Here is a 16,047-nt window from a genome sequence, read left to right as displayed (position 1 = left end):
ACAAGAGTGATTTTTATTTTTTTTCCAAAGGCATACAAGCTCAGCCAGATCTGGGAAGATTTTCACCAAGATGGCAAAAAGCACATTTCTGACAAAACTCCATCTGCTAAATTTCAGAGAAAAAGCATGAAGACATTTTCGATGCACAAACCAAGACCTTTTTTCTTCCAACTGCTTAAGAACTACTAAGCTGTTTGGCAGGTATTTTCTTTCAGACTGTAACAATCAGGAGAGAAAAATTCAGCACAAGAGATAAAGTTTGTCCAACCTGTAAGATGCCGTAAAAAGTCCTTATATTAATCACAGAATAACAGAATGGTTTAGCTAATGGGCACAAACTTGATCATAGGAAGTCCCATCTAAACATGAGAAGGAACCTCTCGGAGCATGACAGAGCACTGGCACAGGCTGCCCAGAGAGGTGGTGGAGTCTCCATCTCTGGAGACATTCAAAACCCACCTGGATACCATCCTGTACAACCTACTCTGGCAGGCAGGTTGGACTAGATGATCTCCAGAGATCCAACTCCTACCATTCTGTGGTTCTGTGATTCTGTGGGTTGGAAAGGACCTTAAAGATCAGTTTATTCCAACCCCCTGACATGGGCAGGGACACCTCCCACTAGACCAGGCTGCTCAAAGCCCCATCCAACCTGGCCTGGAACACTGCCAGGGAGGAGGTTTCCACAGCTTTTGTGGGCAACCTGTTCCAAGGCTAAGAAGCACTGGGATGCCTGAGAAAGCTTCAATATCTCCTATAAAAAAGAATCGTAAGCTTTAAGTGCATATCAGCAAATATTAAATTAAGAGAATCCAGAAAAACTGCCAAGACAGAAAGAAACCACCATGTATTTCCTCCTCAAATGTCACTGTGTGCAATATGCTGCCAACATGCTTGGAAAATCAATTCACATGATCTCTGCTGTACCAAGGAGAAAGAAAATTGCACCAGAAAGACACCTTACTGTGACTTTTCCGTCCTCACAAGCCTTCACAAAAATCCCTGGTATGCACACTGGGCACGGGAGGAGTTGTCTGGGATCCAGATTCAAGCAGGATGCTTCACAGGTGAAGGAGCAAGGCACGAGGCAGCAATCAGAAAGAAACACACTGAGAAGTGCAGTAGGAAAACCCATGAGTGTAATCCCTACTGTGAGGAGTGGCTATGCCAGCGAGCAGCTGCATCTAGCCTTGTGGGACTGGGCCATGATCAGAGGACCATGACCCCATGCAGCACGAATTGCAATGACCCAACTGAGAGGTGACTAAGGAACAGATCACTGCAACAACGTCTGCATCAGCAAGGGACACTCAGAATCTCTTTCCTGGCAAAACTGATGGGTGAGGGAGGGAAATATTCTTCCCTGTGACCAGGGAATCAAGTCACAGCTAAGTATCTTGCAAGGTCCCAATGACATAGCCCTTGTGACCTGTGCGTTGAGCTTGCTGGCCCTCACCTAAAAGCTGAGTATTGTCACCACCATGCTGTCACGGCTACCCAAACACCCTGTCCATGCTGAAAAAGAGCAAGAAGCGAAAAGATCCTTGTGACTAAACAGGGAAACTCTTAGTGGAGATGAAGAATCATGCTGAACAACTCCCTGGCATTTCCAGAAAGACAGAATCCAGCTAATGAATGGTGGATCAAAACCCATCAAACATCTCAAATACAAATACATTAGCAAGAGCTACCTTGGCACCTACCTTCTGAAAGTGCTAAACCACTGTGGCAATGGTATCAGAAGTTTATCTGGAGCTTAACAGTATGGAGAACATGGTCTGGTGATGGAAGACTGCATCATTAATTTGATGATGCAGGAACAAAGTGTGAGCTCTGCTGAGGATAATTGTTCTAGGTCTGGGTTTTGGTGGTACCTGAGCACGAATTACTTCTATCCTCAAAAATAACTTCCAAGCAACTACCCAGGGATTTTAGAGGGTAGTGATGTGCTTCCCAGCAGCAGAAGCAGGTTCTGACCTTGTGAAAACTCGCCCTGAACTTTCCAATTATTCTCTTTTCCTGCCCTCCAAAAATCTCCCTGTCCCTTCCTCATCCCCATGAGGGCTATGTGTTCTTGCTCCTCAGCCCACGCTGTCATTTCCTCGCTCTCATCATTATCCCTGCCCTGCTGACTACCAACTTGTTCTGTCAGGCTACAATTTCTAGAGTTGTAGTACAAGAAGCTCAAAAGCAACAATGGTTAGAGAAATTCTTCCTGTCCTGTGCTGCAGCACTCACCTCTCCCAGCTGTTTGTGAGACTGCTCTTGGAAATCTATCAGTGAACTGATTCAGCTCAGAAACCAAGCAAGGATCCCTGACTTTCTCAACTCTGATAAAACAACTGGTCCTTTCCTTTTCTTTAAGCTGGATCAGTTCCAGAATGGGGTTGAAACACAAGGTTATGAAGAGTTTTGTGGGCATATATGAACAAAAACAAGCATGAAAATGAGCATCAGCCAGGCAGGAATAACTTTATCTCATATCATCATATAACAAGGAAAATCATAGCAGCAGGGCACTAACCTTTCAGACACTCCATCAAGTTAAGATGTGGAATTACACAAGGAACTCTCAGTAGCTAGCACTGTTTCCCTTATTCCGCACATATTCACTATCTTGGCTGAAAATAGCACCTCGCTAACAAGATGTTAGTCTCTAAATTCTCGTCTTCCTCCACGTGGTTTCTAATGTCTTTCTCACATCTGCCCACTTGTCCTAAGAGTCCTCCTGAACGTTTGCTGAATGCAGCATCCAAAACTCATCGTGTTAGATCCAGTTAGAAAAACATCCAAGGAGAAAATTCCATTCAGCTGATAAAGGCAGTTATCAACACCAACAGCAGACAACTCTTGTTATCCACATAAATGAAGTAAAGGTAATGGATTTATCCAGTCTAAATGCTAACAGCTGTACAAATAAGCTTTGTGCAATATTCACACCAGGCCATGCAGTCCCAATTGTTATATAGGATTCTTCTTGTGTGCTCCAACTGCTTACCGTACTGCATTACCATTCTGCTTCTCCACACATATAAAACAGACTCAGAAGAGCAAGTACCTGTACAAAATTGTCATTCGCACTGAAATAAATGTATGTTAAATTTCTGCAGCTACTCAATTTACATTCTAAGTACTCAGATTAGGAAAAGTTCCTTTTCCTGCGCAAAACTGTTCTGACCAAAATGGGAAGACCCAGAACTGCACTTTAAAATTAGGATCAATTTAACTGAAAGGAAAAAAGAAAAAGTGAAATTTTTCCTTTTTTGTTAAACTGGATGTCCTGGTTTGAGCTAAACAGAACCAAATCTGTTCAGTGATTTTACCTTTCAGCTCAGCCTCTTCTAAGAGGCTGCATGCTTCTAAGAGTCAGCAGCATGCTCTGCTACTAGAAATGATAACACCTGATGTTTACAGCTACTGTCTGGGACTAGATGCAGAAAGGCTCTTGCTTTATACTTATTCCCACAGTGACCAAGGCCACTGCTGGCTCTTGTGTGGCACACTGGGGGTGCCAGGGAGTAAGAGGCGTCACAAGGAAGTAAAAGGATGCACCTCTTAGGGGTAATAGACAGGACAGGTGACCAACAAGAGTATTCCATTCCAAATACGTCATATTCAATATACAACTGATTAAGTTCTCTTCTTCAATGGCTGGTGTCCGAGGAGAACTCTATCCCATCTTCTGCCTTTCATCCTGATCCTGGGTTCCCAAATCCAGCTTCTGTATCTGGTTCCCCTCTGCCATCATGGCTCTGCAGCGGCGATTGTTATTGAGGGGGAGGAGTCAGCTTTAATACTGATTTGGTACATATTTGTATGTATTTAATTATTTTCAGTAGTCTCTTATCAGTACTATTATTGTTTTATTAAAGCTGTTCTAAGCTTTCTTTTTCAATCCATAAGTCTCTCTGCCTTATTCCCTTTCCCTTCCCATCTAGGGAGTGAGAGGGGTTAGAGAGCATTTGTCAGCGTCCAGTGCCCGGCCCAGCCTTAACCCCTTGACACTGCGCGATTCCTTTTTAACCAACACGCAGAGTGTTTGCTGGAAAAAATAAACCTCTTGACAATGGCATCACAGATCTAACACACGGTATATTTACTCTGTGAAGTTAAAGCAGTAAAAGGATTTATAGTTAGCACATATGAAGGACAGTATATTGGAAAGTGATACTTTTACAGTAAAAAAACCTCATCATGTTATTAGTGGCTTGCATTTCAGAAAGCCTCACTCTTTTGTTTTTCCTTTGAGTATATTTCACCACAGAAGAAACATCCCAGCTTTGCAAGAGATGAAGCTCCTGTTTCTCCACAGACCAAGCGTTTTGAATTTGAGGAGCGTAAGCTAACCCTGCAGGGTCGCAGGGGCAGGGGCACTGTGCAGGGGCACAGTGGGAGGGGCATCACCCCTTGGGGAAGGCACCCTGAGTTCTTCTTTCAGCCCTCCCAGCTTTCTGCTGAGACTGCCACACTGAGCTGTGAGGTTTCAGTTTTTCTGATGCTCCCAGTAGAATCTGACCCCAGATGGAAAACCACTTCTGAGTGAGTTTGAGCAGCACTGAAATGCCATCAGGTTCACCTCTTCTACTGCTGGCAGGACTTCCTGCCAAGCTAAGAAATGCCCTTCATGGGGTGAGCTCAGTGAAGTTACAGATAGAAACCCAGCCAGCCTGGGTTGCAAAGGCCTCACACTGTGCCAGCGCTGGAGGATTAGCTCATTATTCACTTCCTTCAAGTCAAGGATTTTAAGATGAAACCTCAGTGATGGCCCAAGGAGCAGCTTCAAGGTTGCAAACACAGGACCAGCACACACACAGGTTTACCTTATGCCACAAGGGTTGCTGTCTGCCTGCTCACCCCATCGCCCGGGGCAGTGGCCAAGGCAATTTCCCCACCGAGCATCAGCCAAGGCAGGCAGAGCAGGCTCTCCCCACTGAGCTGCTGAACAAAGCATGAATGAAAACTGATTCTGGGAGGACAAGGAGCTTTGGACATTCAAAACACGCAACCAAGGTGCTGAGTCCACTCCTGCAACCCGTTCACAACAGAATCACCCTACTCCTTGCTCCCCTGGGCTTTTGGGATCAGGCCAGGTTTGATGGCCCAGCTCTCCACTGTGCCTCAAGAACTGAAAGGAGAAGAGGAACGCAGGACACTCACCACATCTGTGTTTGTGATCTTGGCCAGGAGGTCTGTGAGGCTGTCCCCGTCATCGAGCTGAAGGCCACAGATGGCTGCTCCCACACTTCCAGTTGCTATCATTGACGGTGGGTACATGGCAAAGTTAAAATCTGCAAGAACAGATCTGGGAATTAGTCCAAGGCCAGACCAGAAAAGCTGCAAAACATCAGAGGCAAGCAACATAAAAAAACCACACCCAAGAATAAAAAACGGGGAAGTAGAAGAAAGGGAAAAGTGCCACTCTTTTGGTCCAGTGGAGCTCATTAGTCACACTGCTCATCACAAGCAGTCAAAGAAGGGGTAACAGATCTGCAAATTAAAATGGAAATGCAGTTCGGTCTTTTATTTTCACTGATGCATAAAGTAAACCTGGACAATTTTTAATAGTCTTTCCTTAGCTTCAAAGAAAAGGAAAGAGAAGAAGGAGGCTTTCTGTAATTTATGTCAGAAATTTGGTTGTCGGTCGCATTAGAGCTCTCTGTATAACCAGAAAGCTAACTGGAATAAGGTATCACAAAGGACCAAACTGAGATTTTTTAGTCACGTCAATTTTTAAAGACTTAATTAACTCGAGCACTTGAAGACCTGTCCACGAAAGAGATTTTAATTAACGGTTCATCTTTACCACCTTTGCAATTAAGAAGTGAGAACACTTACAGCCCATAGCTACGTAATCAAAGAAAAAACAAAGATCACATTTGTCATTAATGAATAAGCTGAAAATACTTTTCAAAACTTCCTCTCACACATCTGTGGAAAACAGGAGAGAAATTAAAATAAAACTAAACGCTCTTGCGACTTTCATAAGGCAATTCTATGGTTTATGGTACTTCCACAGGCACTGGTTTATTGGCATATCTTACCAAATACCTCTTCCAGGAGATCTTCTCGGTTACTGATATCTTCCTAAAATGAAACGTGGTTTGCAAGTTCCTTGGTTCAACAATAACTCATTAACAAACCCTTTGCTACCAGTTTTCAACTGGGGGGACTGGAGGAGGAGGAAGAGGACACTCAAGTAACACCTAACATGAAATAAAACACAATCAATATATTCAGTCTATTTATAGGAACAGATTGTTAGAGAAAAATGCCCTTCTGTGAAGGGCAGATCCCAAGCCTGCTCTGTTCAGCTAGCACAAATTCTGTAACCCTGTTTATGTCTGCATAACCACTCTGGTTTTAGACACGTGGGGAGCTGTTTTCTGCCTCTCAGACTCGGAGCTGGCAGATACTGCAATAGCTGTGGAGCCAGCATGTTCTTCTCGAGGCTGCAGTATGTCCCTGGGGCCCAGGAAGAATGAAGCAGTCAGGTAAGAATGGGACTCGGGTCATAACATTCATCCAGATGGACTGGAGATGGTAAAAGTAAGGATAGAAAAGGAGGAGTTGAAACCCTGACATGGATTTATCTGTCTCATGAAGCCACCAGGAGGTGACCACTGCAAGCCCGCCACTGCACGCTGCTGAAGTCTTCCTACCAGGGAAGATCAGCAGGCATCACACTCTGACAAACACTTCTGAAGGAGCAAGTTTCCAACTGCAGTAATGAATACAGACTGCCATTACTATCTAATAGTAAGAACCCACTGTACACAGGAAAGGTGACAGCCTTGGAGATTAAGTTGCATTGCCCTCACTGATGAATGAGTCAAAAGCAGAGCCTTGGCTTGTACTGATCAGTGCAGGACATAACCCTTGAGGACGCTGATCTCAGCACACATCAAGCTAACAGGTATTGCACTTTCATGACCAAATTCACTTTCACATTTATGTCATGTAAATTTATACACATACATGCAAGGACTAGCCCCAACCTGCCTGTACAGTGAAAATAGATAAGGTTACCCAAGACATAGCACATGCACTCCTCACAGAGCCCACCCAACCCCCAGACCCTCAGCCTATGGTTGCACTTATTGCTGAGCCAGACCTCGAGAGCAGGCCCTAAGTACTGTGGGATTTTTAAGCCCTCAAAGTAGCCCTCTTTTTATGCTGTTTTGCCTCTCTTCTTACTCACTGCTACTGATGGGGGGCCCCAGGACTCGGCTCTGGGTGAGCTTGCTCCTATGAATTGACGTGATAACTAGTGGCTCCATCGAAGAAGTGTGACCGTTGGACCACCAGTTTACAAAGTCCAACGTGAAAAGAAGGAATGGTGAAAGGATTCTGACCACACAAAATTTTATAAAGGTTGCAAATGCTTATGTGCTTGTGTGACTGTTCAGAGTCTTCTCCTGGTCCACAGAGCAAAAAACAACCATCTATAAAATTTAAAAACGTTTTAACAGTTATGGAAGAGACCTAGTGTCCCTCAAATCTGCTCTCATCTACGTAGAGTGATTCACCAGCAATGCCACTAATTTCTTTAGAAAGGAGATAAAATAAAGATGACTACATCTTCCTGGGTTTGTTTCTTCTCTTGTACACACTGCACTTGCTTGGGTTTGTGAATCCCTTGTACTTGCATTGGTGTGAATGAGGCTGTACTTGGCCAATGTGGCCCTAGGTTACGACGAGATTCCAGCTTTTAAGTCTTTGGACTTGCCAAACTATCTCCTAGTTATGCATGGGAACTACAGGTGGCAATAGACTTTCCATAATTTACCCCTCCTCACTCTGAGTTTCAGGGAAGGTCTACTAAAGAGTTAGTGTGAAATCTCTCAAACTCTGCCAGTGTTTGGACAGCCCTATGGAAGCTGTGATGCAGCAGCTGCAAGCCAAAACCCACCCCTTCCCACTCATCCTCTGAGCAAGCCACAGGCAGAAAAACAGACTCGCTAGAAGGCCTGGATGGACCCACACCCTCATGCGTGTTCACTGAGCCCCCACAGAGCCTCCTCACCCAGCCCTGAGGGACTAGTGGGGAGACCCGAGCACCAGGGAGCTCCCGTGTCTTGCATTCAACACTCAGCACTGGACAAGCACAGGGGGCTGGGTGAAGGACAGAGCTCCAGCCTGCCCTCTGAACTTCCTTGTCTCCTAGGGGCTTGCATCAAGACCTTCACATTATCCCAATGCCGGTTTTTCTCGCGGTTGATTTTATATCTGCTCCCAGAAACCGTCTTCCTAGTAAGCTGAATAAAGAGCCACAGTGCCCCTGCCAACTAGCACTGCTGTAGGTCTGCTTCCACGTGGGGTCACATGAGAACATTTCTATGCCCAATAACCTTGTTAGTTCCCTTAATGTCATTCATAATGCAAATGAGACAGCGAGCGAATGGCCAGAGGCCCAGAGTGACTAAAGCTCAGCATCCAGAAAGTCTTACATTGCCTCTAGCTCTAAACTAACTTCCCTCCATAACAAGCACCATAAACTTGGCTATCAAAGCTACACATGCCCAGTCTTTGTTGTACAACAGGCAGCGATTTGTATCACTGGCTTCTATTTTTAGCATATTAATTAACTACTGCAACTGGTGAGGCAAGTGTCTCCAACTGGAGAGTGTGGCGCCATTGTCTGAAGTCATCACCTCATCTCGCGCTATTGAAAATCATGGCAGTGACCCTCCTGCTGATATGAATTTAACCTGACATGCCCACAAAGGGATGGGGGGTGGTGCACCAATTTTGTGCACATGGTTCTCCACATCACCCTGGACCCTATTAGTGTGGAAAGAGCTCATTGAAAGAAAAGAAGCCACATTGTGCTGGGCCACCTAGAGGGCTGAATAGAAAAGGCTGAGGAAAAGAGCAGGCAGCGGAATAAAGGCCATAATTAACATATTTCCATATTCAAGCAAAGCAATAACTACGTGAAATGTTTGTCAAGGTGCAATGAAAGCATAAATATTAAGTACCGTATCTGAGGGGATGCAGAACGCCTCTCCAGCTCTCTTACATTCCATCAAGAAGCTCAAAACAAGCTTTTTACATGTTATTTTCCATTATAAACCTTTATCCTGCTTCCCCCCAACAAGTAGCCAATTCCCGCCATCCCCACTCAGTTTTCACCCAGGTAAAACTGCCCCCAGGATTAAGTCAAAATCTTGCCCTGATATTTAAATAAATAAATAAATAGGAGAGAGGGGACCTAAATATGTGAAGCTGACACATAAGGTTTTACATTAAATTCTTGCTGGACACGATGAACCCTGAATTACGGAGGGACTCTTACAAAGAGCATTTCTTACTGGACACCTGAAGCAAGGCTATGGGCTAAATTCTTCTTTCAGACCTATGTGCAACCTTGGTTAACAGGCGCAAAAGTCACGGCTCCGACTCTTAGATTTGTTGTGATTTATGCGATTTCAGGGGAATATACAGAAGAGTCCCGTTAAATGTCAGAGAAGTAGTGCAACAAGGTGTAGTCTATGAGAATCCAAGCACATGAATGCTTCAGAAGATACCGGCTTGTTAAAAAGCAGGACTTGTTTTATCTTCTATTGCCAGGCAATAAACGCTAACTAGAAACCATGCCATCCTCATTTTGATATCATCTTTTCCTAAAGGACCTCAAAAACAAGGGAATAACCTTGCACAACTCCTTGCTGGAAAGAGAAAAAAAACAAACCCACATGAAACAGTGCCCTTTGAAATACAGCCACCTCTGGACCTGCCAGCTAGAGTCATCAAGCAAATTCAGGGTACCCTGAATCCTCACCCTGCTTTCAGACTGGAGCTCACACAGCCAGGGCACAATCGCAGGCACGTGGCAAGGACGTGTTTCTGCCGTTGCAGCACATGTCTAGGACCCTGCACACGGCGGTCGAGCTGTTTTGCTGGCTCCCCCCTGGCCCAGTGGACTTCACTACCTCCAAGCCAGGAAAATGCAAGGTTGACAGTCAGTCTAAAGCAGGAGGGAAGCGGAGGCAGGAACCCAGAGAGGTCCTGCAAGGGGAAGCCCTAACTCACAGCCAAGAAATAAAAACTGCCGGAAGGAAAAGAGCACTGACAAATATCCAGGCTGAACGTGTTTGGTGTGCCAAAGCCAGGTGGGAACTCTACCTTCTTACAATGACCCTTGTGGCTGCTCTGGCTGCTGCCTGGGTTTTTTAACAGCCGGTTTTCACCTCCATAATTTGATAGAGGTTTATTTTCAAGAGTCGCAAAGGCAGAATTGGAAACTGCTGTCTTGAGGAAGGCAGTGATTCTCGTGGGGGACAAAAAAAAAAACACGTTACTACCATCAGCAGAACAGTTATGTCAGTTATTAGCATCAGTTTATAAAATGATATAATGGTGAAGTTTCACCCAGCCTCAAACTTCACCCAGCCAGTGACCGTACTATGAAGACAAGCACAGATCTATATTTAACCAACTAAGTTTAAAAGAAAGGTCTAAGGGAAACAATTTAAGTAGTGAATTTAATTCTTTCCTGTTTTGATCTAAACGCAATTCCAGCTCCAGTGTCTTACTTCTTTTCTCAAATGCAATTGGTTTTAACTGCACTGGTCATTGTTTTCTCTTGTTCTCATATTTCTCAAACTTCTAGTGCAATTCTCCCCCATACTAACCATTTCTGCTTTTAAAGGCAAAACCAGATGACTCTTCAGCCCTTCAAAAAAGGGCATGGCAGGGCCAAGCATGACCAAACAAAAAACTCTTAAGGAAAACAGGAAGCAGAACTACTTTTACTCGTAGAGTAGGTGGGAGGGCACACACCTAATTCTGTTCCTGGGCTACAGCAAAGCACAAAGTATTTGGCTTCTATACAAATAGGTCTCAAATATCCTAAATGCTAATGCTCCATCACAATCAAGTGAGGTAGAGACAAGGAAACATGTTGAACAGTCTATGTAAAGTATACGAGCACTCACTACAATATACACATTAGCTGATCATAAGCACTATTTCTGAAAAACTGCATGCACTGATTATTATTTTCACTTGCTCTACTCTTTCACTAAGGAAGCCTAACCAAGGATCGGGATTATGTTAGCGCTTGAACCATCAAAAGGTCAGATCTGCAGCTAGTAAGAAGGAGGGCAACTTATTTGGCAGTGCTGTAATTACACCAGTTTGTATCAGCAAAGGCTCCCTTCCTCCATTTCCTTCCACCTCATCTTCCCAGATTTGTTGAACCTACAACTTAAGTAGCGAATCTGCCCACATTGAAAACATTCCCCAGGCCCTGCTTACTTGTGGATGGAGCTTTCATGGCTCCAGAAAGTTCAATATACTAATATAAGCTGCTTCTCCCAGGAATAAGCAAGAACCTTCTTCTGCACAGCAGTAAATTCACATGAATTATTCTTTTTTTCTATCATACAGAAGTATTTGTGCAAATACTGCCACTTTGCAACATGTACTTAATTTCCAAGAGATCAAGCCACACAACAAAGCCTTTGAGGACTTCTTTCTTTCCCTCTGAAAAGAACAGGTTCCCAATAAAACTCGTATCACAGTTTTATCCTCTGCAGGGACAGAGCCCAATAACTCTTACATTGGCTGAGAAGGGAAGGATGCACAGTAGACTTGCCCAGCAGGAGTCCTGAGGACCAAGTATGCTTCTTGGTGTTACAAAGCATTCTGTGTGGTTACCCTCCAGATCACTACTAGGGTTGTGGGCCTCATCTTGCAGTCTTTGCTCAGACAACGTTCCCATTGACTTCCACAGAACTTCTGTCTGAGTAAAGACCCAGGATTTGGCCCAGAAGTTAAGAAAAAAAGCCTTCTCAGCTTTCAAACGTAGATGATTAATGTCCCAGGAACAGTGGGCAGAGGTTTGGCACACCGTATGAAACTGACTTAAAGGTGAAATTTTCCTCCTCTTTCTCAGCCTCTTTGCAGACACAGGCTTTGAAAGCCACAAGTCTATGAGATGCTGCATTGTATCCATCACGGGAACATCTCACCTGCCATAGGACTCGGCTGAAGCACAGAAGACACCACACAAAGGGCTGAGTCTAGGGATCTACACAAGTCGCCTTCTGTCTCTGCAAGCCTGCAAAGCTTTTTGCTTCCAAGTTTTGCATGCCACTTAAACAAAACTCTGAAAACCTCCTCACTAGCATTAGTCTCTCCATTACAGCTTGCGTTCAGAGATGCACAGCTCCTTTTTCTGAAAGCCTGGAAGGGCACAGCCTGCTATTCCCCAAAACCATTCTCTTACAGGCACTGAGATAAAAAGGGGTATCCTGTGCCAAAACAGTGGCACACACAGCCTCCAACAAGAGAGTGTAACACAAGGAAGCAGCTGGCCATCTGTGACTCTAAACAGCATGGAAGAAGAAGAAGAAATGAAGGGCATGCTAAAATCAAGAAAATAATGAACGGTTCTCTTTTCATTGGCAACATGGCATGCTCTGCGTGCAGTTCTGGAACCGGCACCCTCTCCCACTCCTCCAGGAGCGACTCCCTGGCTTGAAGCATGGCACAGATGAGCAAACAGGCAACCCCCGAGAAAACATTTCTGAGCTCTGGAGTGCTAGGCGAAGAGATAGAGGATGAAGAAAAGGTGCAAAGCAATGAAAAGATGGAGGTGGGGTCAGAGCGGTAAAGAGACATGGTCCCAGAGAGCAAAAAAACGACAATCACCGCTGGGCTCACAGATAAACAGGATCCTCCTCTGGTCAAAAAGCAGTAAGCATCAAGTTTGCCAAGCTCTATGGTAAGGGCAAGGGCTCCAGATGCAGCCTCTTAGTGGCTTTAAAATTCAGAAGACTCCCAAAGAAGATTTTAGCTTGCACAGGAAGCCACCAGCGGGATCAGAAAACAAATGACATCATGACAAGCTAGGCTATGCCAGTGCATGTTGATCTATACACTCTTACTGCAGAGTGTATGAGGCAGCCTGAAGGAAGCTGGCTTATGCATGGGCAATTCCCAGCCACCAGATCAAGCTCTCACTTAATGACAGTACTCTGTTTGCATGGCCACGTTGCTGGCGGCACAGCCAGGAATGGGCTGCGGGGGGGCGCTGCTTTCGGCTCCTTCCAATGGTGAAGGAGGCTCCTGAAAACACTGCAAGTGCAGTGCAGGAAAAAAACTTTATTCAGGGAATAAGCTTCTGTCTTGCTCAGCAGCTGTGCGTTCAGATGGGACAAGGGCAAAGAGGGATACATTCCAGCTTCAGTCATGCTCATGTGAATCATTAATCACTGCAAGGACTGGGCAGAGGCTGTGGATTTATATCCACGCAGCTTGTTTCAGAAACCGGGCTCAAAATAAAGAGAAACAGAGAGAGTGCAAAAATGATAAAACATGACTGAGAGGAATATACAAAAGAACTGAGAAAGAATAGAGATGAATATCACAGTGATCCCACACATCCAGTACAACATCCAGAACTGTTAATGGTTGCTTCCCTCTCCATTTGCTGACACAGACTACCGCAGGACTGAGATCACAGTCAGCTCTGTAAAGGCAGGGGGCATTTGGGAATTTATGGTATAATCCTTTTGCTGGGAAATTAAAACAGAGCAGGTACTGAATTACTCAAGCTAGAAGAAAAAAGTTCAACATATGCCAGTTTCTGCACAATACAGTAAAGAAGAAAAAGTATTTAAGAGCAGAGAAGGCTGCACTGAGATGAGTAAAAGGAGATTCATTGCTGTGCTCCAGACCAGAGCCATTAGCCAGGCAGTGAGGTCAGGTCTGGTATGGTAAAGAGACAAAATCGGGTCAAACACACATATGGAGAGAACATGAGAAGAGGCAGCCACATGTCAAAGGAGGTCATATTGCCGAAAGATGGCAAATGGGGAAATGAAACATCAGGCTCAACCCAAGCTGGTGGAGAGCAGAAGCTTTGAGGGAGAAAGGGAAAGAAGAAACACAACGGCTGATGAGAGCTCTGCAACAAATAGGACAAGAAAAGGAAATGACAACTGGATCTGGAAGGAAGTCTGATGAGAAGGGAGTTTTCCTCACCGAGAAGGGTACGAACGACTTCAAGAAGAGTGGCAGTGAAGTGAAATATAGTGGTAACAATATTTCTATAATGCAAATGGCACTGGTAGCTTGCTAGTAAATTGGGAATGAGAGAGAAAACTGGGAATGAGAGCTTGGAAAGATCTCTGCTTTTGAAACTGCCAACTGTTGTGGGTCACCCTCAACACTAAGTTCCAACACAGTGGTTCATGGAAAACTAGATGAGAAGAAAAGAAAAGCTACAGTCAGCACCAGTGTGCCCTGTCTTTTGGGAAGCTCCGTATGCCATCAATTATGTCTTTCATTTGCAAGAAAAAACCTCTCACTTGTTGCTTCTTTAAACTCTACAGAAAGAACTTTGGTTCATGCACTGGGGACATATAACATGGGAAGCTAATCACACAGGGGAAACCATTAGAGAAGTGCATGACTGGGCTAAGGGTTAGGAAAAGGATGCTGTTCTGGATCTCAGTAAATGACTAGTAAAGCATGGAGCTAACCACCAAGGAATTCATGGAGAAAGGGTGGAAAGATGCTACAGACTTTGAAAATTCCTTAACGGCCCACAGTCCTGCAATGGTTTGGTTATATGAAAACATTAAGGACAAAGGATTACAGAGCGAAATTTGAAAAGCTAAATCATAACGAAATCTAAGTTGTTCAATAAAATGTCCTTTTGGATAAAAACCAAAACAAAACACTATTGTAAGAGGTGAAAGCAACAAAAGAGAGGGAAGACTAGTCTAGTTTGGAAGACAATAAGGATGTATGTTGGAGCTTCATGGCTGATGGTGCTGTGAGGATCCACAGAAATGTCCATAAGACAGACCATCTTCTTCAGAAGAAATGGAGCAGTATGAATGAGTTCTGGGTAAGGGGAGAAGGCAAAGAAAGAAAGTAAAGCTGAGGTAACAGATTAATCCTAAAGTAAAAGACTGAATAATTCAGAAGTGTTTGATGAATTACCAAGAGTGATCCTGCAGATTTAGAGCAATATTTCCACGGAGTCCTGTGGTCTTTTGCCTGAAAAGCAACACGTAAGAGTGGAAAAAGAAGGGAAAGCTTGAGTATCTTGGTAATCAAAAAGCCAATCACCCTAACAAAGCTCATACAAGATTCTCTAAGACTGAGGTAGCAATAACTGGCCTGCACTGTAAAAGCAGTCACTGCAGTAGATATTCATACCCAAAAGCTGCACCTCGTCTTCCTTTCTCCTCTGCGAACACGCAAACAGAAGAGTTTCTATCACAAAGGACTAGATACTCCCAACTGCAGTGAATTCAAACACCGAGCCATATGCTACTTGATAATAAACCTGTATAATACCGCATGCTGTTGATCTGTTCCAGATCTAGCTTCTAAGAAACACTCTAACCATTAATACTTTGGATGAACATTAGAGTACACTTATTTTCTAAACGTCAGTTGGGGAAAAAAATCCCAAGCAAACAAAACCCAGTGTTTTGCAGACAGGTATACATTAAAAGCCTCTCTTCCACAGAAGCAATTATACTCATCTAAATCTTCAGAAAATACATTCAGCCAAACATACGATACAGGGGGACTGTAATGGTTCCCTATGAAACAGACTAGCTTCACTGCTTTCTTGAAGTTAGAGAAAGAATCCAAATGTCTAAAAAAAGTCACTACTTTCTATAATTTCATTATGCCTTAGTAATGTGGCAGTATCCCATACATGCTAAAAAAATTTTTGCCTTTTATCTGGATAGGATCCAGCTAACGAAATATTTACAGACACGTTAATTTAATGCACTGCCCAACATGTTTTGGGCTAATGTGCCATAACAGCTTCTAGTATTTTTGGCTGTCCCACAGCTGTCCTCACAAACCATTTGCAGCCCTTTAAAAGTATCGGCGAACAGGCAAAGCAGAAAACCATGCAGTCTGACCCACTCTCCCCGACTTCACTACGAAAGCACCACACGTATTAGAAGGAACGAGACTGCAACTGCGCTCCTGCTTTCGACTCCAAGAATCGTGTTTATATACGGTTTCAGTGCTGACTTCACCAACGCCCTTTGCAAACAGACCCAC

At 44.2% G+C, this 16,047-nt stretch overlaps 1 protein-coding gene across 1 annotated transcript in view; it reads right to left on the bottom strand.

The window, feature by feature from the left end:
* Positions 1–16,047, bottom strand: part of CCND2 (cyclin D2) — a gene marked incomplete at its 5' end in the record, with an annotated part of 30,824 nt that overhangs the window by 14,463 nt on the left and 314 nt on the right. The window contains one exon of the mRNA XM_009871269.1: positions 5,158–5,288. Within this exon, the coding sequence (XP_009869571.1) occupies positions 5,158–5,288 (131 nt within the window). The remainder of the gene's footprint in view (positions 1–5,157; positions 5,289–16,047) is intronic.

The sequence above is a fragment of the Apaloderma vittatum genome, unplaced genomic scaffold (assembly GCF_000703405.1).
Source record: "Apaloderma vittatum isolate BGI_N311 unplaced genomic scaffold, ASM70340v1 scaffold6846, whole genome shotgun sequence".
Lineage (NCBI taxonomy): Eukaryota > Metazoa > Chordata > Aves > Trogoniformes > Trogonidae > Apaloderma > Apaloderma vittatum.
This window is presented reverse-complemented; position numbering and strand designations above follow the sequence as displayed.